The sequence below is a fragment of the Sus scrofa genome, chromosome 6 (assembly GCF_054392235.1).
Source record: "Sus scrofa isolate SSC_HxYL_T2T_F1_AM1 chromosome 6, Sscrofa_HxYL_maternal_Yorkshire_Landrace_v2.0, whole genome shotgun sequence".
Classification (NCBI taxonomy): domain Eukaryota; kingdom Metazoa; phylum Chordata; class Mammalia; order Artiodactyla; family Suidae; genus Sus; species Sus scrofa.
This window is the reverse complement of record NC_139388.1, coordinates 101397920-101421327: the sequence shown is the minus strand read 5'-3', so window position 1 is coordinate 101421327 and position 23408 is coordinate 101397920. Positions and strand designations below refer to the sequence as shown.

At 42.5% G+C, this 23408-nt stretch overlaps 2 protein-coding genes across 19 annotated transcripts in view; both read right to left on the bottom strand.

The window, feature by feature from the left end:
• Nucleotides 1–15521, bottom strand: part of SPIRE1 (spire type actin nucleation factor 1) — a 180827-nt gene extending 165306 nt beyond the window's left edge. For all 16 annotated transcript variants that reach the window (XR_002344986.2, XR_014807548.1, XR_014807546.1 and 13 more), the window contains exon 1: nucleotides 14928–15521. Coding sequence is in view for 8 of the 16 variants with exons in the window: in XM_021096025.2 (XP_020951684.2) it covers nucleotides 14928–15225 (298 nt within the window). In the remaining 8 variants the exon portion in view is untranslated. The remainder of the gene's footprint in view (nucleotides 1–14927) is intronic.
• A 3478-nt stretch (nucleotides 15522–18999) lies between these two features.
• Nucleotides 19000–23408, bottom strand: part of CEP76 (centrosomal protein 76) — a 36859-nt gene continuing 32450 nt past the window's right edge. For 2 of the 3 annotated variants that reach the window (XR_014807553.1, XM_084964085.1), the window contains exon 13: nucleotides 19000–19187. Coding sequence is in view for 2 of the 3 variants with exons in the window: in XM_084964085.1 (XP_084820211.1) it covers nucleotides 19171–19187 (17 nt within the window). In the remaining variant the exon portion in view is untranslated. Of the gene's footprint in view, nucleotides 19188–21030; nucleotides 21076–23408 lie in introns of all 3 variants that reach the window. The other variant, XM_084964084.1, reaches the window with a different exon arrangement.

Below are 23408 nucleotides of genomic sequence, written 5' to 3'. Positions count from 1 at the left end.
CTGGAACTTCCACATGCTGCGGGTGCAGCCCTAAAAAGAAATTAAAAAAACAAACAAACAAAAAAAAAAACCCACATCCTCTACAGCCAACTCCATGTTACCATGTGACATTAACAGTTGGTTTGCAACCTTCTGGAAGAGCAAAGGAACTTGCTAGGAATCAACATTACTCCATAGGAAAAATATTTTTTCTAGGCCAACTTAACTTCCAGCCAGTATAAGTCATCACCTTCCCACCCCATCCTGCTCCTCCTGCCTTCCTTACCATCCAGGCAGGTAGGCAGGAAGTCTGAGAGCCTTCAAGATTCCTTCCTCTTTCTTATCCCCAAGTCAAAACTAAGCAGCTCTAGGTCCTAAGTCAATCTCAATCTGACTCCTTCTTCCCATTCCTACTGCCCTTGTTCAGACCTCCATCCCCTCCTGTGTGAATAACCTTAATATTCCTAACTGGTCTGGCAACTTGAGGCTACTAAGATCTAATGATAGGATACAGTTGCCTAGTGCTGTCTCTGCCCTCAGTGTACTCAGTTCAATCCATCTTCCACAGGGCTTATCTTCCCAGAGTAATCTGCTTACATCATCTTCCTGTTTTAAAATCCTTATATGGCTCTCCACAGCCTATACAGACTATAAATACAAACTTCACTGTGTGGCACAGAAAGCCCTTCATAGCTGATCCCAGCCAACATACCTTTCCTGCCTCCTTCTCCACCCCTCCCACACACATCCTTCGCTCCAGGCGCAGTGGCCGCCTACTGCAGAGAAGACAAACAGGTTCAACCTCACGTGCCAAGTCCAAATAACTGGTAGTGACTACTTGAAGCACCCTGTTGAGAACTCTGAAGCTGCTTATAAATTTAGCAGCAAAAATGTGATGACTGATAACACAATGACTGCTACTGGTATGGGGAAGTGGGCGTCAGCACAAATGCCACACTGCAATCTGTGTACCCTGGTTCTTTGAATAGTTCTTCCACATTTCTAAACCTCTGCGCTTACTGCTGCTTCTGCCCAACATGTTGTTCTCCTTTTATCCCACTGCTCATCCTCCAAGACCTCCAGGAAATAGACATCCATGGTGAAACTTGCCTTACGTCACACAAGCAGAGTCGGCCACTCTCTCCCCTGGGCTCAGAGCTCTCTGTACATGTCTCTATTATTCTGGAATTAATGTACTATATTTTAAGTGTTGATTTACGCTCCTGTGATCTTCTTGAAGGCACTTCCTTCCTCCCTGCATCTTCCACATCTAGTCCAATATACTTAGAAGGCACTCAAATATTAGTGAAGTGAATAAATGAAGACTTGTAACAGAGGATTCCTCTAACGTGGTATTTCACTAACATCAGGAAGATATGGCAAGCCCAAGAACAGACAGGTGACTATCTGTGTTGTGCCACCTCTACTCATCATACATTTCCATGTATATCTTTATCTCTCCGAAACACATACTATTAAGGGCTATACTACATAGGAATTTGGCTTCCAATTAGATTAGGCAGAGGAGAAAATGGGAAACACAAGGGGAAAGACCACAGACACAATTTTTTAAAATATGTATTAGCAGGAGCAGTATAAAAAGATCTAAGAATTAGTTTTCAGAAGCTAAATGTGTACGAGCAAATCTTGTTATTAGCGATACAGCCTTTCCAAGTACATGACACTAGGCAAATCCTTATTAAATTCAAACTAATGTCCCAGGTTGGCTTTAATTTTTAAAGTTTGTGAGGTACAGGAGTTCCCATCATGGCACAGCAGAAACAAATCCGATTAGAGGTTTTGGGTTTGATCTCTGGCCTCGCTCAGTGGGTTAAGGATTTGGCATTGCCATGAGCTGTGGTGTAGGTCACAGATGCAGCTCGGATCCCACGTTGCTGTGGCTCTGGCGTAAGCTGGCAGCTGTAGCTCCGATTGGACCCCTAGCCTGGCAACCTCCATATACTGCAGGTACGGCCCTAAAAAGCAAAATAAAAATAAAAATAAAGTTCATGAGGTTCAATCATTTTGGAATGCTTTTGGCAATATTTGCTAACACTAAACGTACACATACACTATGAACTAGCAATTCCACTTTCAAGGATATTCTTGACACAAATACTACATTTGCTCACAAAAAGACATGTTTAATAATTATTCATAATATCCAATAACTGGATGTCTAAATGTAAGATCCAAACACTCAAATGTCCATCTAGAGTAAAACGGATATATTATACTATAGTCAAACAATGGAATAAGATACTAAAATGTAAATGAACAAACTACAACTACATGCAACAATGTACATCAATCTCACAAAGTTCAGAGAAAGAAATTAGACATAAGGCAGTAAAACACTGGCTGATTCTAGATATTTAAGTTCAAATACAGGCAAAACCTGTAGCATTACAAGTCATGATGGTAGTGACTTGGAGTGAGTGGTGACAGAAAGGGTGCATAGGGAAACCTTCTGGGATGCTAATACCGTTCTGGTCATCAAACTGTGTCCTGCTTATGTGAGTGTACTCACACTGTTGAAAATTCATCATTTATGATTTATGCATTTTTCTGTTAGTTATATTTTAATTAAAATTTGCTTTAAAAATGAAGACAAAATAGAAATATTTTCAGACTAACCAAAACCGTGAATTCAAAGTGGCAGACCTGTACTAAAGTAAATACTAAAGGAGCGCTATAGGAAGGAGGAAAATAATCCTAGAAGAAATTATAGTAATGTAGGCAGACACAAAGAGCAAGGAAAGAACAAATATGTGGAAGAATCTATGTGAATATTAAATTGTACTAAAATATTGTCATATTTTAAAACTATGAAAACTAAACTACATGTCAACAGTCATAAAAAAGAGAACAAAAGAAAGGAGTTCTCATTGTGGCTTAGCGCTAACTAGCCTGACTAGTATCCATGAGGATGCGGGTTTGATCCATGGCCTTATTCAGTGGCTCGCGGATCCAGCGTTGCCATGAGCTGTGGTGTAGGTAGGCAGCTGCAGCTCTAATTTAACCCCTAGCCTGGGAACTTCCATATGCCGCACGTGCAGCCCTAAAAAGAAAAAAAAAATCTATACACATCTAACTATAGCCTCATTGACAAAAAGGTTAATCCACCAAGAAGATAGCACAGCTCTAAATTTGTAGACACCTAAAAATAGTCTCAGTGCAAATTTTTTAATATTTAATTTATTATTGGGAGTTCCCTTCATGGCTCAGTGGTTAACAAACCTGACTAGGAACCATGAGTATGCAGGTTCCATCCTTGGCCTCACTCAGTGGGTTAAGGATCTGGCATTGCCATGAGCTGTGGCATAGGTCGAAGACACAGTTCAGATCCCATGTTGCTATGGCTGTGGCGTAGGCCAGCAGCTGCAGGTACAATTTGACCCCTAGCCTGGGAACTTCCATATGCCATGGGTGCAGTGCTAAAAAGCAAAAGATAAAATAAAATTAAAAATTAAAAAATAGGAGTTCCCGTCGTGGCGCAGTGGTTAACGAATCCGACTAGGAACCATGAGGTTGCGGGTTCGGTCCCTGCCCTTGCTCAGTGGGTTAACGATCCGGCGTTGCCGTGAGCTGTGGTGTGGGTTGCAGACGCGGCTTGGATCCCGTGTTGCTGTGGCTCTGGCGTAGGCCGGTGGCTACAGCTCCGATTCGACCCCTAGCCTGGGAACTTCCATATGCCGCGGGAGCGGCCCAAGAAATAGCAACAACAACAACAACAAAAGACAAAAAGACAAAAAAAAAATAAATAAATAAAATAAAAAAATTAAAATTAAAAAATAAAATAAATTTTTTAAAATTTAAAAAACATTTATTTTTTATATTTTGAATTTTTTATTTTATTTTATTTTATGGCTGCACCCAAGGCACATGGAAGTTCCAAGGCCAGAGACAAAATCTAAGCCACAGCTGCAACCTACGCCACAGCTGCAGCAACACCAAATCCTTTAACCCACTGTGCCAGGCCAGGGATTGAATCTATACCTCTGCAGCAACCTGAGCCATTGCAATTGGATTCTTTTTTTTTTTTTTTTCCTTTTTTTGGCCACCCTGTGGCATATGGAGTTCCTGGGCCAGGGATCAGATCCAAGGTGTAGCTGTGACCTGACTAAGTCACAGCAGCAGCAATGCCATATCTTTAACCCACCAGGCCAGAGATTGATCCTGAGTTCCAGCGCTCCCAAAACTCCACCGATCCCGTGATGCAACATCAGGAATTTCTCAGGTTGGATTCTTAACCCACAGCACCAAAGTAGAACCTCCTCAATATAAGTAAAAACTGACAGAATAATCCATGGCTCAATGAAGAAATTACAATGTAAATTAGAAAGGGTATTTGAATTTAATGATAACGAAAATGTTTTTTTTTTTTTTTTTTTTTGTCTTTTGTCTTTTTGTTGTTGTTACTGTTGTTGTTGTTGTTGTTGCTATTTCTTGGGCCGCTCCCGCGGCATATGGAGGTTCCCAGGCTAGGGGTTGAATCGGAGCTGTAGCCACCGGCCTACGCCAGAGCCACAGCAACGCGGGATCCGAGCCGCGTCTGCAACCCACACCACAGCTCACGGCAACGCCAGATCGTTAACCCACTGAGCAAGGGCAGGGACCGAACCCGCAACCTCATGGTTCCTAGTCGGATTCGCTAACCACTGCGCCACAACGGGAACTCCTGATAACGAAAATGTGATGATATGTCAAAACTTCTAGGAGAGTGACATGAAAAACACAGCGAAGTGAAAAACTTCTTTTCATCAAAATACACCATTAACAACGTGAAAAGGAAAGCCACAGAGTTGGAGAAGATATCTGCAATACATATAGCTGGCAAATGGACTGTATCCAGAGAACATAAAAATCCAAACATGTAAAAATGAGACAAAAGACATATTAGAAGTAGACTGGCAGCTATGGGGCGGGGGGAGGAAGAATAGGTAGTTTCTACTTAACAGTTACAGTTTCAGTTTGAGGTGATAAAAAAATTTGGAAACAGGTAGTAGTAATGGTTGCACAACACTGTGAATGTAATTAATGTCATTAAATGGTTAAAATGAAAACTTTTATTATATATATGTACATATACACATACATATATATACACATATATATATATATATTGTGTGTGTGTGTGTGTGTGTGTGTGTGTGTGTGTGTGTAGTATAAGAAAAAAAATAACAGAAAAATGGTCAAAAGACTTGAAAGGAACTTTACAAAAGCAATATCCTCATGACCAATAAATATATGAAAAGGCACTCAACCTGATTAGCCATCAGATAAAAGCAACTTAAAACCATTGAGATATGTATTACCCAAATAGCTAAACTTTTCATTTTTTAATACCATTTCCAAGTATTAGAGTGCATCTGGAGCAACAGAGACATTGCTAGTAAGAATGGTAAACTCAAACAACTACTTTGGAAAACTGCTTGGCATATCTACTAAAACTCAAGAGACACACATGCAGCAATCCATATATTCAAAAATGTTTATAGCAATGTTATTTGACATAGCTAAAGACTCCAAACAATTCATATGTGCATCAACAGCAAAATGGGTAAATCAATTTTGATATTTTCATACAAGTAAAAACTACATAGCAATGGAAAAAAAACTAAAGCTACATGCAAAGCACTATCTCACAATCACCATGCCAAACAAAAGTAACCAGACACAAAAAACACATAATGTAAGATTCCATACATAGAAAGTTCGCAAACAAGCAAGACTAATGTATGGTGATAAAAGGTAAGGCTACTCGCAATGTTCTTTTGTTCTTCAGGTTGGTATTTACATGACTGTATCATTCATGATTTGTGCACTTTTCTGTATGTAAATTGAACTGTCAAAAAAAAAAAGGAAAAAGATAAACCCCAAGAAAATAAATTTTGAGAAGGAAATGTCAAAAGTAATTAGATTTTTAGGCTGAAGTGGCTAATGATTCAATTACCTTCAAACAGACATAACATACACCAAAAAATCTTTAAGACATTCTGATGACCAGCCTATCATCATTCAAACCAAAAATAGCTGGTGAACTCTCATGCAACTAAATGAAACCTGTTCAAACTGTATATAAATCTGGTATAATGTTTTCTTAATGTATTTTCTTTGTACGATGAGGATAATGCAAGCAACAAATAAAACAGGTTGTCTATTTAAAATCAACAGAATGCCAATTAGATATTGACCTTACGACAGCAAAGGCTGGAGCAGACAAGCCAAACAATTTCAACGAAAGAAAAAACAAATCTTGTCTTGACCTTGTTACCCTGCCACTCAAAAGTAATTACGCAGAAGTCAGAATTAGAGAAAATATCACTACCAGAGTTCCTGATGTGGCCCAGCGGAAACAAGTCTGACTAGTAACAATGAGGTTGTGGGTTCGATCCCTGGCCTTGCTCAGTGGCTTAAGGATCTGGCGTTACTGTGGCTGTGGCATAGGCCGGCAGGTGTAGCTCCAATTCAACCCCTAACCCGGGAACCTCCATATGCTGCGGGTGTGGCCCTAAATGGCAGAAAAAAAAAACAAACATTTGCTCAATGATAGATACTTTGGTTTTCACCTCTTTTGTTTGTTTGCTTTAAGACACTTTACAAGCATATCACAAAGAGTACATTTTATCCATACTTTGTACTTCGGAGCCATAATGAAAATGCATGTTTACAACATGGGGAACTATTTCAAATCTGGCTGATTGTCAAGATTCTGCATGGTTCTGCCACCGCTTGAGGGACACCCCAGCCCAGAGGTGCAAAAGGTACTTGCAAGAGGGAGGCTAGTGGTCACAAGATTTGTCCCAAACCAGTTCTTGACCATCTACACACCTCAGTCAATCCATACTGGACCTCAGGGCACAATTCTCCGACTTCCGTTCAGCTCCAATATACCCAAGTGTATACCCCAATACAGGCCCTCTGGCTTCAGTTCCCAGGCATCTCTCCCTTCTGATAAAGCTCAGACAGACTGCTCTCTCCGAACCTCCCTACTCAACATGGCTCCATGGTATTCAACAAACAACTGCAGAACAAAAAAACCAATGTACAGGCAGACAGTGCTGGGCATGGGTAAAAGAGAGATACCAGAAAGAGATATGCAAATCTAGCAAAGTCTGAACAACAAAAATAACCAAACCTTTTACCATTTCAATTCTTCTTCTGTATGAAAAACAAAACCACCTCAGTAGCAACAAGGGCACCCAGCCCTGAGCTCCTTGGAGATACAGCTGATTCTAGGGCTGGGGTAGAAAATACATATGATAAACCGTGAAGCATCTTGTGCCACAAAACAAGGATGTGCTCACAAACACAAAAGGATGGGCCACATCAAAGGGACACAGGAGGCAATCTGAAGGAGCTTCCAGTGGCCACAGCTGGAACAATCTGAGCAACAAAAGAAATAACATGATAATGGATAACAACTAAAGTATAAAATACAGGTAAAATCAGACTTCATAAATGATTGAATAAATAAGTAAATGAGGGAGAAGAGGCAAATCCTCCTTACAGAAGAATTCCAAATAATACTAAGCAGATATTTGCTTCTCTGCATTCCCCTTGAATGCAGGCTGGACTTAGTGACTCCTTCCCAAAGTACAGAAAAGGTAAAAACAGTAACTCTTTAGTGGAGAAATCTGGCAAACAAGGAACACCTCACCAGTGATTCTGTGTGGCTTTCACCTGCCCCAATCTGGTATGATGGAGCCCTTCCTCTCTCTGGTACTCTCCACTCAAATGTATAGCCCCAGCCTAGCCAGGAGAACATCAGACAAACCTAAATGGAAGAACATTCTGCAAACCCCCCAACCAGTGCTCCCCAAGAAATAAGGCCTTGGGAAACAAAGGAAGTCTGAGAAACTTCCGAAGAAGAGAAGAAACTAATGAGACATGACGACTAAGGGCAATAAGGCATCCTGCGTAGGAATTCTGCAACAGAAAAAGGACACTAAGAGAAAAACTAGGGAAATCCAAACGAAGTCCGGAGTTTAGTTAACAGTAATGTGCCATTGGCTTTGACAAAGGTACCCACTAATGTAAGATGTCAACATCTGGGGTACCAGGTGAGAGGTACACAGGAACTCTCTGTGTACCTTTCTTCTATCTAAAATTCTCTCTGTGCAACCTTTCTTCTATCTAAAATTATCTCTCTGTGCAACCTTTCTTCTATCTAAAATTATCTCAAAAAGTTTATTTAAAAAACATCGCATTTGGAGTTGCCCTTAGGCACAGTGGGTTAAGAATCTAACTGCAGCAGTTCAGGTCACTGCAGAGGTTCGGGTTCGATCCCCAGCCTAGCAAAGTGGGTTAAAGTATCCCCCTTTGCTGTAGCTGTGGCTTGGATTCAATCCCTAGCCCAGGAATTTCCACATGCTATAGGTGCAGACAAAAAAACTTAATTTAAAAAACCCTATATTTGGCAATACGGCAACAGGCAATATTTTCCTTATAGTTTCGAACAAGTACCTAGGAGAGGATACTTTCTTTTTTTTTCTACTTAGTCAATAAGAAGCAAATGGGAAATATAGTATGACTCTAATGATATGATTATGAGTGTGGGATGGGAAATGTTGCCATTTTACAGAACCTATGAAGCAGGAAAGTGATTCTGATCTTAGAAATAAAACAGGTAGTATTAATCATCTTATCAACATATAGACATATTGGTAGATCAGTTATTTTTTTTCTTCTAAAGTTGAGTCAAGGAGTTTCCGTCGTGGCTCAGCGGTAACAAACCCAACTAGTATCAATGAGGATGTGCATTTGATCTCTGGCCCTCACTCAGTGGGTTAAAGGATCCAGCAATGCTGTGAGCTGTGATATAGGTCGCAGACACGTCTCGGATCTGGCATTGTCGTAGCTGTGGTATAGGCTGGCAGCTGCAGCTCCAATTCATCCCCTAGCTTGGGAACGTCCATATGCCATAGGTGAGGCCCTAAAAACACTAAATAAATAATTAAATAAAGTTGAGTCAAAACTCTTTGTAAATGTCTTCTCAAGGGCTCCAACCTACATACCAATATCTATATGTGACTAATCGTTTTCCACCATTTTCCTCTGCATAAGGCAAAAATACACATACAAAACCACAGATGCATTACTCCAAAATTTCTACAAAAGTGTGTTGCCACTCTCACACAAGTGGAGTACATTAGAAAATAAACTGAAGCCAAAGTGACAGCAATCTTAACTAATTAGGGCTAAAATATCTTAATCTTACATATGATCACCTGAACACATGGTTAAAGCCCCTCCCAGGAGCCTAGAAGGGAAGGGAGTAAAGAAGTGGATTCCAAGTAAAGCTGCATTTCTGGTAAACTGATCACTCTATGTTCTATTTTCTCCTCTATAGTGACTACAACTATTTCTGTTTACATTGCCCATGGAAACTTGAACACTTGGCTGCATATAGCAGGGACTTGATGCATGTTTTTGTTTTTTTGTGTTTTTGTTTGTTTATTGGCTGAGCCCACAGTATGCAGAAGTTCCCAGGTCAGGGATCGAACCTAAGCCACGGTAGTGACAAGGCCTTAACCACTAGGCCACCAGGGAACTACCCAATGCATGTCTTTAAAATTGGATTAATTCCACATAGCTGGACATATTGCTCAAAGGGAATAACTGCTACAACTGATAGGTATTTCACTGACCCCTAACACTGTCATTCACCCCCAGCCTCTACATCCTGGACACATACCTTATACCACAAGTATTCCTTTCACTGAACGATCAGGCTGTAAACTCTCAAGAAAATTACCAAGAATGAACAAAAATTAGTATTTTTAAACATGTTTTCACTATTTCAACCTTTTCTGCAAATATTCTGTCTCTCTTTAAAATCAAAAAGGATATTATTCCAAGACCTCTTCCTACCAAATTAGCATGAACCTTGCTGAGAAGCTAGACTGATTATATCCTCTTTTCAAATCCCAAACAAAGACCCAGTGTTCCCTATACCAAGGGATGCCTTTATTAATCTGTACCCAGTTCTTTATTTTTCCTCCTAGGAAAATCTACTACCAATCTTAAGATTATTTTAGATCAAGACGTACTCATAATTTTTTAAGTGTTCTTTATACATTTAAGCTAAAGGTACATCAAGAATTTTGAAACCAAAATCTGAAACAAGTTACTTTTGTTACATAGGTCCTTAGGGTCTAGAAAGCTGCTAAGACCACTGCACTGGTTCTAAGCTTTAGTACCACTACATTAATTCTTTGTGGTATCCCAGAAAAAACATGCTCTTATCTTGTGGAGACTGGAATATAACATAATTTCCATCAATTACTACTTTCTAAAGAATGTGTATACTAAAACATGTGTAAAGAATATGCCAGGAGTTGCCATCATGGCGAAGCAGAAACAAGTCTGACTAGGAACCATGAGTTGCGGGTTCAATCCCTCACTCAGTGGGTTAAGGATCTGGCATTGCTGTGAGCTGTGGTGTAGGTCACAGACACGGCTGGGATCTGGCATTGCTGTGGCTGTCACATAGGCAGGTGGCAACAGCTCCAATTGGACCCCTAGCCTGGGAACCTCCATGTGCCGTGGGTGCAGACCTAAAGAGACACACACACACACACAAAAGACACAAAATAAAAAGCAAAAAGCAAAAACAAAAACAAGAATGTGCCAGTTAGGTGCACTAGTGACAAAGAGCAGATTATATATCAAGAGCTTGAGTATCTTTAACTAGTTAGTTAATGGTGTAAGTTAAAACTTCATCAACATGTACATAATAAACTTTTACCAAACAATTAGGTCTTTTTTTGACAAGTACATAAACACGGGGGGGGGGATTAAGTAAGCCATCTAAGATAAATCATAAACCCTCTTGATTCCAATCAACAAATCGCCCTCCTGTCATCACAGAAACACTTCATAAAAGACACTGCCCATTTTAAGCTCCTGATTTATAATTTAATCTCTTCCTCTTAAGATATTCTCTAAAGAACTAATTTTTCAAGTTCCCATTGTGGCTCAGTAATAATGAACCAGACTAGTATCCATGAGGACATGGGTTCAGTCCCTGGCCCTGCTCAGTGGGTTAAGGATCCCGAACCCTGCAATGCCATGAGCTGTGATGTAGGTCACAGATGAGGCTCAGATCCCGCATTGCTGTGGCTGTGGTGTAGGCCAGCAGCTGCAGCTCCAATTCAACCCCTAGCCCGGGAACTTCCATATGTTGTGGGTGCGGCCCTAAAAAGCAAAACAAACAAAAAAACAAAAACAAAACTCATTTTTCCTTCTTTAATTTTTTTCTCTTGCGGGTTCGTTTCTGCTGAGCCACAACAGAAACTCCTTTAATTTAAAGGAGGATTAATTTAAATCCTTCAGTCCTGTATCACACTGATTTCATGGCCATGTCAGTAAATGGCTTTAAGTTATATCTGAATGCTAAATAAAATTATTCATTCTTCATTGTCTTCTTCCGATATTGGTTTCATTCCCATATTTCCTACATTTTTCTATTTCTCTTACAGTATACTTCTAATTTTTTAATTCAACCTGAATTTGAATATTCTGTATGTTAATACTATTAAAAGAAAATAAGGACTAAAATCAATTACTGCTACATTCAACCCCAAAACAAGTCAAGAATGAGTGTGAAGTGCATTTTCTTTCTATGGGACTAAATGGAGCAATACTGCTGATAGTGCTAAGAACCAACTATTCACTCAGCAGCAGAGGGAATGGTGGCCAGCTGAAAGAGTCACTCACTTGGGGATTACAACCAGGATCCATTTCTCTACACTGAACACAATCTTGGGTACCTCCTATCATATTCTAGAAAGTGGGTCTCAACAGCGGACATCTGGCCGTGTCTTGAGACTTTTGTATAATCATGACTCAGGCGACGGGGCATGTGGTTAACTGGTACCTGGTGGGTAGAGACCAGGGATGCTGCTGACCATCCTACACAGGCACCAGACAGCCCCTACAACAAAGCATTATTCAGTCAAAAACGTCAATGCATAGGCTGAGAAACCCTGACCTAGACATGTGTCCCAATTCTGAGTAAAAATACAGAACAGCTGGACAGAGGCAGTATGACCATATGAAAGGACCACAGGATTAGGAGAGGAAGGGAACTAAAACTCCCTGAGTAGCTGCTACATACCAAGCCTTGTGTTAGGCACTTTACACTTACCTCTCACTCAAACTTCTATCCTGTGGAAAAAAGTAATCTATTCTCATTTTACAGACGTAAAGGTTGCACTTAAGTAGATTAAGGAACTTATTCAAGGTCACTCAGCTGGAAAGGGGAGGAATCATGATTCCAATTCAAATGAAATCTCTTTCATTCCACAATACTACCAGGACCTGGATTTGATTCAAAGAATTACCAGTGTGAATATGAGCATATCACTTAACTTTCTAAACCTCCATTTAGGAAAAAAGTCAATGGATAACATGTGAAAAAAAAAAAAAAAAAAAAAAACAATGTAGCTGACTGCCAACATAAAATCACGTTAAATATCTCAGAATGAAAAAGAAAGTGCTTCTTAGAATGGAGATGTCACAATTACCATTTTTTCTTAGAAAAAGAATTTTTTTTTTAAATGACTGCGCCCAAGGCATATGGAAGTTCTGGGCCAGGGACTGAATCCAAGCTGCAGCTGCCGCCTATGCCACAGCTGGGACAACTCGAGATCCTTTAACCCACTGCACTGGGCCACGATAGAACCTGCACCTCAGCAGCAACACAAACCGCTGCAGTGGAACTCTCAACACACTGCACCACAGTGAGAATTCTAAAAATAAAATTTAACAAGGGTGTACAGTACCAAGTTATACAGGATTTTTAAGAATCAAGATTAAATGTTCAGAAGACACTGTGCTCCCCACAGCCACGCAACTACTCTTAATACTAGGAGGAAATAAACTAATATAAACAATATTTTAGTATGAACTTCCCAGATTTTTACTCAATCGGCCTTAAAATGCTCAAGATCATACATATCAGCAACACAGACTGGGCTCTCCCCAAAACCAGCAGCAAAGGTCACCAGCAGAACTAAGAAGGAAGAGAATGGATTACAAATCCACTATTGCTGCTGTAGGAAACAACTCTGCCACTCTCTCCAGAAAGAGTGTGTTACACTGAGGTCAACATGGTATCATACATAGTAATGATGTAAAAAAAGAATACATTTCAACATGAGGTTATGATTTTTTTAAAAAACTACCAGCAGAATCCAGCAGTCTTTGATAATTAAACTACTAATAGTTCACAAACATAGCTTAAACTATACTCTCTTGGGATTAAGCTCAAGGACAATGTAAATTCGGAATTGTTCCTTTTGGAAATCACCACTACCAATGCCACTTGTTTTTGTTTTGTTTTGTTTTGTTTGCTTTTTAGGGCCGCACCTGCAGCATATGGAAGTTCCCAGGCTATGGGTCGAATTGGAGCTGCAGCTGCTGGCCTATGCCACAGCCACAATACCACCAGATCCGAGCCACATCTGCAACCTATACCACAGCTCATGGCAACACCAGATCCTTAACCCACTGAGCGAGGCCAGCGATCGAACCTGGGTCCTCAAGGATACTAGTCAGATTCGGATTTGTTTCAGCTGAGCCAGAACAGGAACTCCCCCAATGCTACTTCTAAAACCAGGCTGCACACAACCATTTTTCCCTTTGAAGACATGGCTTTGCTATATTTTACAAAAGCATCTTTTCATGTCATGTTAATAAACTGTAAATAAACTGCAATTATAAATATTTCCCACTAACATTAAGTCCAAGTTTAAAAGCAACAGACATCAAATAGACTAAAAAATTGTCTTAAATAATTTCAAAAGAATCCTAAAAAGACTAGCTTTAAATAAATAAAAATTCTAAAAATCTGTTTATCTGACACCAAAAATAAATAACTACTCTGTTGGAACTGAAAAAATTGATAACATAATCTTGACTGTTCTCTACCCCGATCAATTTAATGAGGATTTTCATTATATGTCACATTATTAATTCTGAAGCACATCTTTCACCTTAAACATTTTGACACTTCCATCAACTTCCTAAAAGTGAGGGTGGATTTTTTTTCCTGTTTTTAATAGATTTGTCTCTCGAAAGACTGAATTAGATAAAAACTGATAGGAGAAACCTATTATCAACCTCTTTTTCATCCACAGAAATTTGGGTAAGCCCTAGCTATATGCTGACGGGTAGGTAATAGTCTTCCAGAATTTACATCAGAAAATGACCTAAGTAAAATCCACTGTACCTATTTATCTGACAACCTGTCAACTTTTTAACCTCACAAGCCTGTTTTCCATCACAACAAATTGTAAGGTGCACGGAAACCATATTATTTCTTTATTTTTATCATAATTCAGTCGCTTCCTCCATTTCTCCCAAAATAGCTTTCTCTCCTCAGGGCTCAATTGTCTGCATTTTCAACTGAGAGAACCTGGTGTGCAGTGGTTTAAAGTACTACCAGCCTCTCGCTGGATGAGCGCAGCCTCGGGACAGCCGGCCCGGCCAGGTCTCTGGAAGCCGGCAGCGCCCAGCGCGTCCCACCCGGGCTCGGCCCCGAGCACCACCCGCGCGTTCACACGGCCCAGAGCTTTCCGCCTGCGACCCCACGCCTCCCCGCCGGCCGTGGGCAGGGGCGCTGGACAGGCCGCGCACTGACCCTGGAGCCCACACGGCTCCCTGGGCCACCGCCCACGCTCCCACCGCCCGAGCTCCAACACCTCCGTGAGGGTGAGGGGCACGGCGCGGAAGGACGGGGGGCGGCGGCCCCGGGAGCTGCAAGGGAAGGGCCCGGGGCCTCGGCAAGGATCCTCCTGCGAGACATGAAGGGAGAGTGGACCGGGGCGGAAGCGCCGGGGGCCAGGATGGGGGTCGTCCGTGGTGCTGCTGGAGATGGGGGTCGCGGTGGGGGAGGGTCCGCGGCGGGAGAAGGGATAGCGGGGCGGGCGGAGGCTCACCCGAGGCGGGGGCCGGCTCTCCCGCATCGCCGGCGGCAGGCTCCAGGGTGACGGCGCCGTCCCTCCACACGCGGATCTGCGCTGCCGAGCGCACCCGGCGGCGGGGCTGGCGGCGGCCAGCGTCCGAGGCGCGCAGAGAGCCGCAGCATTGGTAGCACACGGCCCACGCCTGCTCCTCGTTGATGGGCTGGTTATAGAGCCGCAGGATCTCCTCCAGGCTCAGCGCGGCCGGCGGACCCGCGGCCTCCCCGGGGTCCGGAGGCCCCTCGCCGCCCTCCCGACCGGCCGGCTGAGCCATCCCGCGGGTCGCGCCGCGCTCGCAACGCCGCGTCGCCTCAGCTGCGGAGCATCGTCTTTGCGCGCCGCCGCCGCCTCATCCCCGGAACCCCGCCCAGCGGGCCAGGCGCGCCGCTGCGGGTAGAGGGCGGGGACGGGGCGGGACCGGGGCCGCCACCAGGAAGGGGACGGGCCAGGGACTGAGCCGGGGAGCTGGGTGAGAAACCAGACGGAGAACCTGGGCCGGTCAGGGGGCCTGACAGGACCGCCACCAGCAGGTAGCAGAGCAATGGCGTCCGCGGCCCCGCCCCCAAAGCCCCGCCCGGGGCTAGCCCCGCCCCCTGGTCTCGCCCCCCGGGTAGGTCCCTCTTCCTAGCTCCGCCCCATAGTTAACCCCGCCCCTTAGTCGGCCCCGCTCCCAAAGCCCCGCCCCAGGGATTCGCTCCTCCCCGTCCCGCAAAGGCTCCCGCCGAGTGCCAGCTCCTGGGCGCTGGTCCAACCACCGCACCCTCTCTCTTTCGGGCCAACCCTCACAGTGCCCTTGCTCCTCCCGGTACCCGCGCCCTGCTCTGCTCTGTCGGGTACTATCTCCATCAAGGCACCAGACAATTGGCTTGGATAACCTCCCTATCCACTCCCAACTTCACCCTAAGCCCCAAGAGGACTGGATCTTTAATGGGTTTTACTCACCGGCTTTTTCCAAGAGCGCATATCAGGGCCTGAGGTACAAACTTGTTGCAAATTATCTGCCGATGGTAACATTCTACTCTGAGATTAGTGCCGAGTGAGAACCTTGAGTTGGAAGCATCAACCAAGCAAGGAAAGAACCTATAGTAAGTACCAGTAAGCCTTTTAAGGCAGTTATTAGATATGGCACTCTCGACATTTTTTTTTTTTTTCTTTTTAGGGCTACACCTGTGGCAAATGGAAGTTCCTGATCTAGGGGTTGAATCCATGCTGCAGCTGCCAACCACAGACACAGCATCCCAGGATCTGAGCCTCTTTTGCAACCTACACCACAACTCACCACAAAGTGGGATCCTTAAACCACTGAACGAGGCCAGGGATCGAACCCATATCCTCGTGGATACTGGTAGGGTTCACTGTTGCCGAGCCATACCGGGAACTCCCAACAATTGCATCTTTTAGTAGAAATTACTGCAGTCTATTATTAATGACCAAGATACCACAGTACATGTAGCAGAATTAGGGAGAAGAGAAGAAAACAGGAGAGAATATAAAAGGAAGAAACTGAGTGAGTTCCTGCTATGGTGCAGTGGGGTAAGAGTCCTACTGCAGTTCAGAGATGCAGGTTTACCACTGCAGTGCATTAAAGGATCCGGCATTGCCATAGCTGCAGCTTCAATCCAATCCCTGGCAGGGGAATTTTCATGTGCAGTGAGTGTGGCCAAAAAAAGAAAGAAATTGAAAGACGAGAGGAAAAAAAATTCTCCTTAGGCACTCAAGTATAATATCATTACAAGAGAGAAAAACAATTATTTAACATCACTTAATCATGGGTTTATAATCCTTTTTATAAAAATGAAATATGTGTGCCACAGCCCTGAGTAGAAAACAACCAATTCCTTACATGATATTGGTAGGATGTATATATATGCCTCTTGATTTAGAAACACAGAAACAAGGGAGTTCCTGTTGTGGCACAGTGAAAACAAATCTGACTAAGGACCATGAGGTTTCAGGTTTGATCCCTGGCCTCGCTCAGTGGGTTATGGTTCCGGAGTTGCCGTAAGCTGTGGTGTAAGTCACAGATGCAGCTCGGATCTGGCGTTGTTGTGGCTGTGGCATAGGCCAGCAGCTACAGCTCTGATTCGCCCCCTAGCCTGGGAACCTCCATATGCCATGAGCATGGCCCTAAAAATACAAAAAATACAGGAAGTATAAAGTCTAGGAGTTCCCATTGTCACTCAGCAGGTTAAGAACTGGACATAGTGTCTGTGAAGATTTGGGTTTGATCCCTGGCCTCACTCAGTGAGTTAAGGATCCAGCGTGGCTGCTAGCTGCAGTGTAGGCTGCAGACGAAGCTCAGATCCAGTGCTGCCATGGCTGTGGTGTAAGACCACAGCTGCAGCTCCTATTCAACCCCTAGTCCAAAACTGCCATGTGCTGCAGGTGCAGCAGTAAAAAGAAAAAAAAAAAAAAAACTCTAAGAAAAAAAACGTAGAAATACCCCCACAGAAACAATTCCTAAGTGTTGCTATATTAAAAGTTTAGACCATGTGTGAATTTTGAAAAATAGAGAGGGCTTAAAAATACTAGATTGAACAGAGCAGAAAACCAGCAGAATGGTCTACGTTTCTAGACAACACCACCATCTTCTGGCCTTATGGGATATTGCTGCAGCATTGCACTTGGAAAACTACAGCCGAAAGTCAGTAATATTTTTGTCCTTACCTCATTCCCCTCAAAGCAAGTAAATGATCTAATCAGCTGAACAATACATGAGCCAGACTGTTGCTACTCCAGCAGGCATAGGTCAATAAGTAAACCTCAAGTAAAGGTAACAATGACAGGAAAAAATCCTAGCTATCTTCTATTACAAACCTAGTCATTGTATAACCTGTACCTGATGCTTTTTTATACAAAGACAGTATAACTGCTATTTTTTTTTTTACCTTTTTTTTCTTTTTTGGCCGCCAGAGGGCATATGGAGTTCCCAGGCCTGAGCCGCAGTTGCAACCTACCCTGAAGCTGCAGCAATGCTGGGTTCTTTAACCCACTATGCTGGTCTGGGGATCGAACCTGTGTCCTGGTGCTGCAGAGACACCATCGATCCCATTGCACCACAGTGGGAAGTCCTGTACTATTTTTTAATATGATTTCCAGAACCCTTTGCAATTTGGATAAGCCCCACCGTCCATCATCTCCAGGGTTCTTAGAAAGTGACTGATGACAATGATGCAAAGGCTCTCAGATGCTGACATACTCTCGGCAGGTCTAAGCCACGATGGGATAACCTGGGACCTTCCCACTTTCCCATCTTCAACTCAAATTCCAAGATTCAAATGCCTTTATGTACAGTATACTTTGTTCCAATTTCTGTCATTGTTTTTATTCTGTAGATTCACCATTTCTAAAAAATTTCTCTGTATAGTTAAAATGTCTGAAAAACTCAAATCAACATTTATACGCCTTTTTCTTTTCTTTTTTTTTTTTTTAGGGCCACATCCGTGGCATATAGACGTTCCCAGGTTAGGGGTCAAATCAGAGTTATCACACCTGCCTACACCACAGCCACAGCAACATCAGATCCAAACCTCATCTGAGACCTACACCACAGCTCACGGCAATGTTGGATCCTTAACCCACCAAGCAAGGCCAGGGATTGAACCCACAACCTCATGCTTATGGGTCAGATTTGTTTCCATTGTGCCACAAAAGGAACTCCATTTTTTTTTTTTTCTTTTAGGGTATACTCCTTTTTCAAATGCTGTGTGGTCTGTGAAAAGTGGTGATGTCACTCTGAATATAATTTTAGTTTTTGTTGATTTTGTTATGTTTATTAAAAAATATTATCCTTGGGAGTTCCTGTCATGGCTCAGTGGTTAACGAATCTGACTAGAAACCATGAGGTTGCAGGTTTGATCCCTGGCCTCGCTCCATGGGTTAAGGATCTGGTGTTGCCATGAGCTATGGCATAGGTCACAGACGTGGCTCAGATCCCGCGTTGCTGTGGCTCTGGTGTAGGCCAGCAGCTACCCCTAGCCTGGGAACCTCCATGTGCTGCGGGAAGCGGCCCTAGAAAAGGCAAAAAGACAAAGAAAGAATCCTTGAATGTTTTATCAGCTTATGTTTATTTATCATTTTTGCAGAATAAATGTACTTCGTACTTCATACTCTGGATGTGCTGGCTGAGCTGCTCTGTCTTTCAAGGGGCACCGCCTTCAGGGAGCACAGTTTGCCTGTGCAGCCCAAGCTTATCCCAGACACTCCCAGACAATTGCTCCTAAGAGGCACATTCACCTAGAAAAGTGCACCAAAAAGGGAAAAATAGAACAGCATATTTTTTCAGTGTTACAACCTAAATTTTCTCTGTCTACAATTATAATACCTTATAACTTTACAGTGATATTTTATGTTTTCAAGGTGCTTTCTTCAGTTATACAGCTAAAGGTCAGACATTATTTAACGCTGTATCACAAGACAAAACACAGGGCTAGTAATGAAAGAGGCAGGGCTGCAATCCAGGCCTCCTGAGCAGCCCTCTCTCTCTACTGCCTGAAAAAGACTCCCTAAACTAGCCTAGACCAAAAAAAAAAAAAAAAAAAAAAAAGTCCTTACACTTCATCACACTGCAGGAATACAATAAAAAGTAGATGCTTTAAAAATTGTACATATCAGAGTTCCCGTCATGGCTGAGCAGAGATGAACCTGACTAGTATCCATGAGGATGCAGGTTCGATCCCTGACCTTGCTCTGTGGGTTAAGAATCTGGCGTTTCTGTGAGCTGTAGTGTTGTTCACAGACGCAGCTCGGATCTGGCATTGCTGTGGCTGTGGTGCAGGCCAGCAGCTGCAGCTCCGACTGGACCTCTAGCCTGGGAACCTCCACATGCTGGGGGTATGGCCCTAAAAAGACAAAAAAAAAAAAAAAAACTGTACATACCAATGTGATCAATTAAATTTTGATTTTGGTTTTGGTTTTGGTTTTGTTTTTAGGGGTGTACTGGCAGCATATAGAGGTTCCCAGGCTAGGGGTCAAATCGGAGCTATAGCTGCCAGCCTACAGCACAGCTCACGGCAAAGCCGGATTCTTAACCCACTGAGAGAGGCCCAGGTTCAAACCCGAATCCTCCTGGATCCTAGTCAGGTTCATCACCACTGAACCACAATGGGAACTCCTCCCTGGATTGGTTCTCGTGAATTTGTCAGCACTTAAGTTTCACCACAGCAGTCATCTTCGGTGGGAATGATCCTCAGGGGTCAGTAGCTCATCCCTGTCAAAGGGCTATAATTGACCAGTCCTTCACTCCATCAATAATCTGAAATGCAATTTTATTTTATTTTATTTTATTTTTGTCTTTTTGCCTTTTCTAGGGCTGCTCCTGTGGCATATGGAGGTTCCGAGGCTAGGGGTCTAGTTGGAGCTGTAGCCACCGGCCTACGCCAAAGCCACAGCAACACGGGATCTGAGCCACGTCTGCGACCTATACCACAGCTCATGGCAACACCAGATCCTTAACCCACTGAGCAAGGCCAGGGTCGAACCTGCAGCCTCATGGTTCCTAGTCGGATTCGTTAACCACTGAGCCACGACAGGAACTCTAAAATGCAATTTTAAACTCGTCTCTTGTAATTTTGGATATCAGAGTGAATATTAAGCAAAAATCTTTAAAATTAGTCATGAAAACTAGCATGTGATCTTATATGCAGAACCAGAAGTACAGAGGCCAGATAAGAACACAGCAAAATTGGTTTCCTCAGGTCTATAAACTTGTAAAGAATTAGACTTTTTCTTTCCTATGGCAAAGATTTCTATTGGAAAACATTTGGAAAATATCCATTCATGACCTTTTTCTAAGTTATAACCTAAACCAGTGTTTTCCCACACATTTGCTTTCTTTTTTTTTTTTTTTTAACGGCCACACCTGTGGCATATGGAGTTCCCAGACCAGGAATCAGATCCAAGCCACAGTTTCGACTTGTGCCACAGCGGCAGCAAAGCTGGATCCTGTAAACCACAATGCCAGGCAGGGATCGAATCTGCATCCTGGCACTGCAGAGATGCCACGGGTCCCTTTTTGCCACAGAAGGAACTCCTCCCACATATTTTCATTCTATAACATCCAATATGTTTGTAAGTTTACCTCGTCTAGCGTGATGCAATCAAGTTATATACCCACTGAAAAAAACTGAAGAGAGGAACAAGGTAAAATATATGAACAGGAGCATATCAGCATGTTCAGGAGGGACCCTGGAAAATACTAAGCCAAACAATAGTTATGCTTCACCTTGTTAATGTAATTCTCCTTTGAAACAATTATTTTTAAACCAACAGGGAAAGATAAGATCCTTATTCTACATGTAAGTGAAATTATTAGTTTCAATGAGTTAAGAAGATTGGATTTGGAAAAGACCTCATAGATCTAAATTTTAGGCCAAGTGACTGTTCTACTCAAGAGAAATTTGAATCTGCAGGGCTTATGTGATTTACTTGAAATTACTGCTAGTTGCCAAAGGTAATTCAAATATCCTTCCTATAACATAAGCTTTCCAGATGCTCTTTTTCAGCCATATTACCTAGTTCTCATCGATTTCAAAAATTAGAATAAGCAGTAGCTTACTTCTTAATTCCAATAGGAAATAGAAAACAATATAAGGCATAAAAATATCTTTGATAGAAAAATGTTGACGTTCAACAATAATTGCTTGCAAATGTAGAATTCTCAATAAAACTTTTAAGAAACCAGAGTTTCAGATTAAGTTAAAGAGACCACATCCAGTAGTTCCCATCATGGCTAAGCAAAAGCGAATCTGACTATTATCCACAAGGACACAGATTTGATCTCTGGCCTCACTCAGTGGGTTATAGATCTGGGATTGCTGTGAGCTGTAGCGAGCTGCAGATACAGCTTGGATCCCACGTGGTGTAAGCTGGAAGCTATAGCTTGGAAACAACCCCTAGTGTGGGAATCTCCATATGCCATGGGTAGAGCCCTAAAAAGACAAAATAAATAAATAAATAATAAATAATAAAACCAAAAGGATTTCCATCCTGACTCAGAGGAGTTTAAGTTGCATTTATTAAAAAAAAAAAAAAAAGAGAGGAGTTCCCGTCGTGGTGCAGTGGTTAACGAATCCGTCTAGGAACCATGAGGTTGCAGGTTCGGTCCCTGCCCTTGCTCAGTGGGTTAATGATCCAGAGTTGCCGTGAGCTGTGGTGTAGGTTGCAGACACAGCTTGGATCCCGCATTGCTGTGGCTCTGGCGTAGGCCGGTGGCTACAGCTCCGATTGGACCCCTAGCCTGGGAACCTCCATATGCTGTGGGAGCGGCCCAAGAAATGGCAAAAAGACAAAATAAATAAATAAATAAATAATAAAAAATAAATAAATTAAAAAAAGAGAGACATAACCCATTTTCACATTGAAATTATACCTTCTTGATGAGACAAAGCTAAACCATTTTTTTCTAATATCTGTTACCTTTTGCAGACCTTTATACAAACAAATAAACGAAAAAGAGCCCTTTCTTTTTGCTCAAAACTGTTTCTCCTTTTCTCCTAATGTACACAGGCAGAAGTCTGGAACTGCTTTCAGCTCTCAAATTCTATTCTGACCCTGTGAAAAACTCATTTCTCTTCCAAATCAACATGTAACCACCACAAACATGGACCACCTTTTAATTTAATTAAATTAGTAAAGAGTTAAGCACCTTCGTGTTATCCTGAAGCCTTGCCTTGGTGATTTCCGTGGAAGGTTATGGGTACAACTATACTCCTCATGTTTATTCACTGTTCTGTGAACTGGAGATCCTGTGGCCTCTTCATCCTTTCTCAATGGTATTGCATGGAGCACAACTTTCTTTCTCCTTTCGCCTACTTGCTATGCATGTCTTTCCCCTCAGGAACTGGAAGTGTAACCCTTCCTCTTACTTCCTGCCTAGTAATCACAATCCTTATTAAGAAACTTTAGAAAAACAATCCTTGACATTGAAATTCATAAAGACATGACTCCCAGATTTCAACCTGAAGCTCTACAATATTTTTTTTTTCTTGTTTGGTCACCCCCACAGCATACAGAGTTCCCAGGCAAGGCATCAGATCCTAGCTGCAGGCACAACCTAAGCTGAAGCTATGACAATGCCAGATCCTTAACCCACTGTGCTGGGCCAGGCATCAAACCTGAACCCCAGTGCTTCCAAGCCGATCACATTGTGCCACACGAGGAACTCCATCTACAATATTTTAAACAAACATCCTAACTATTCTCTTAATGGTATTAATAAGAATTGGCAAACCCTTAGCTAGACTGCCAAGAAAAAAAAAAAAGGAGAGAGAGAGAAAGAGCAAGCAGGTTCCTATTACTAGAATCAGAAATGAGAGGACATGACCACTGACCATTTAAAGAAATAAAAAGGTATAAAGGAATATTATAAACAACTCTACACCAAAATTAGATAACTTAGATGAAAGGGACAAATCCGTAAAGACACGCAAAATACCAAAACTGCCTCAAGAAGTAGTA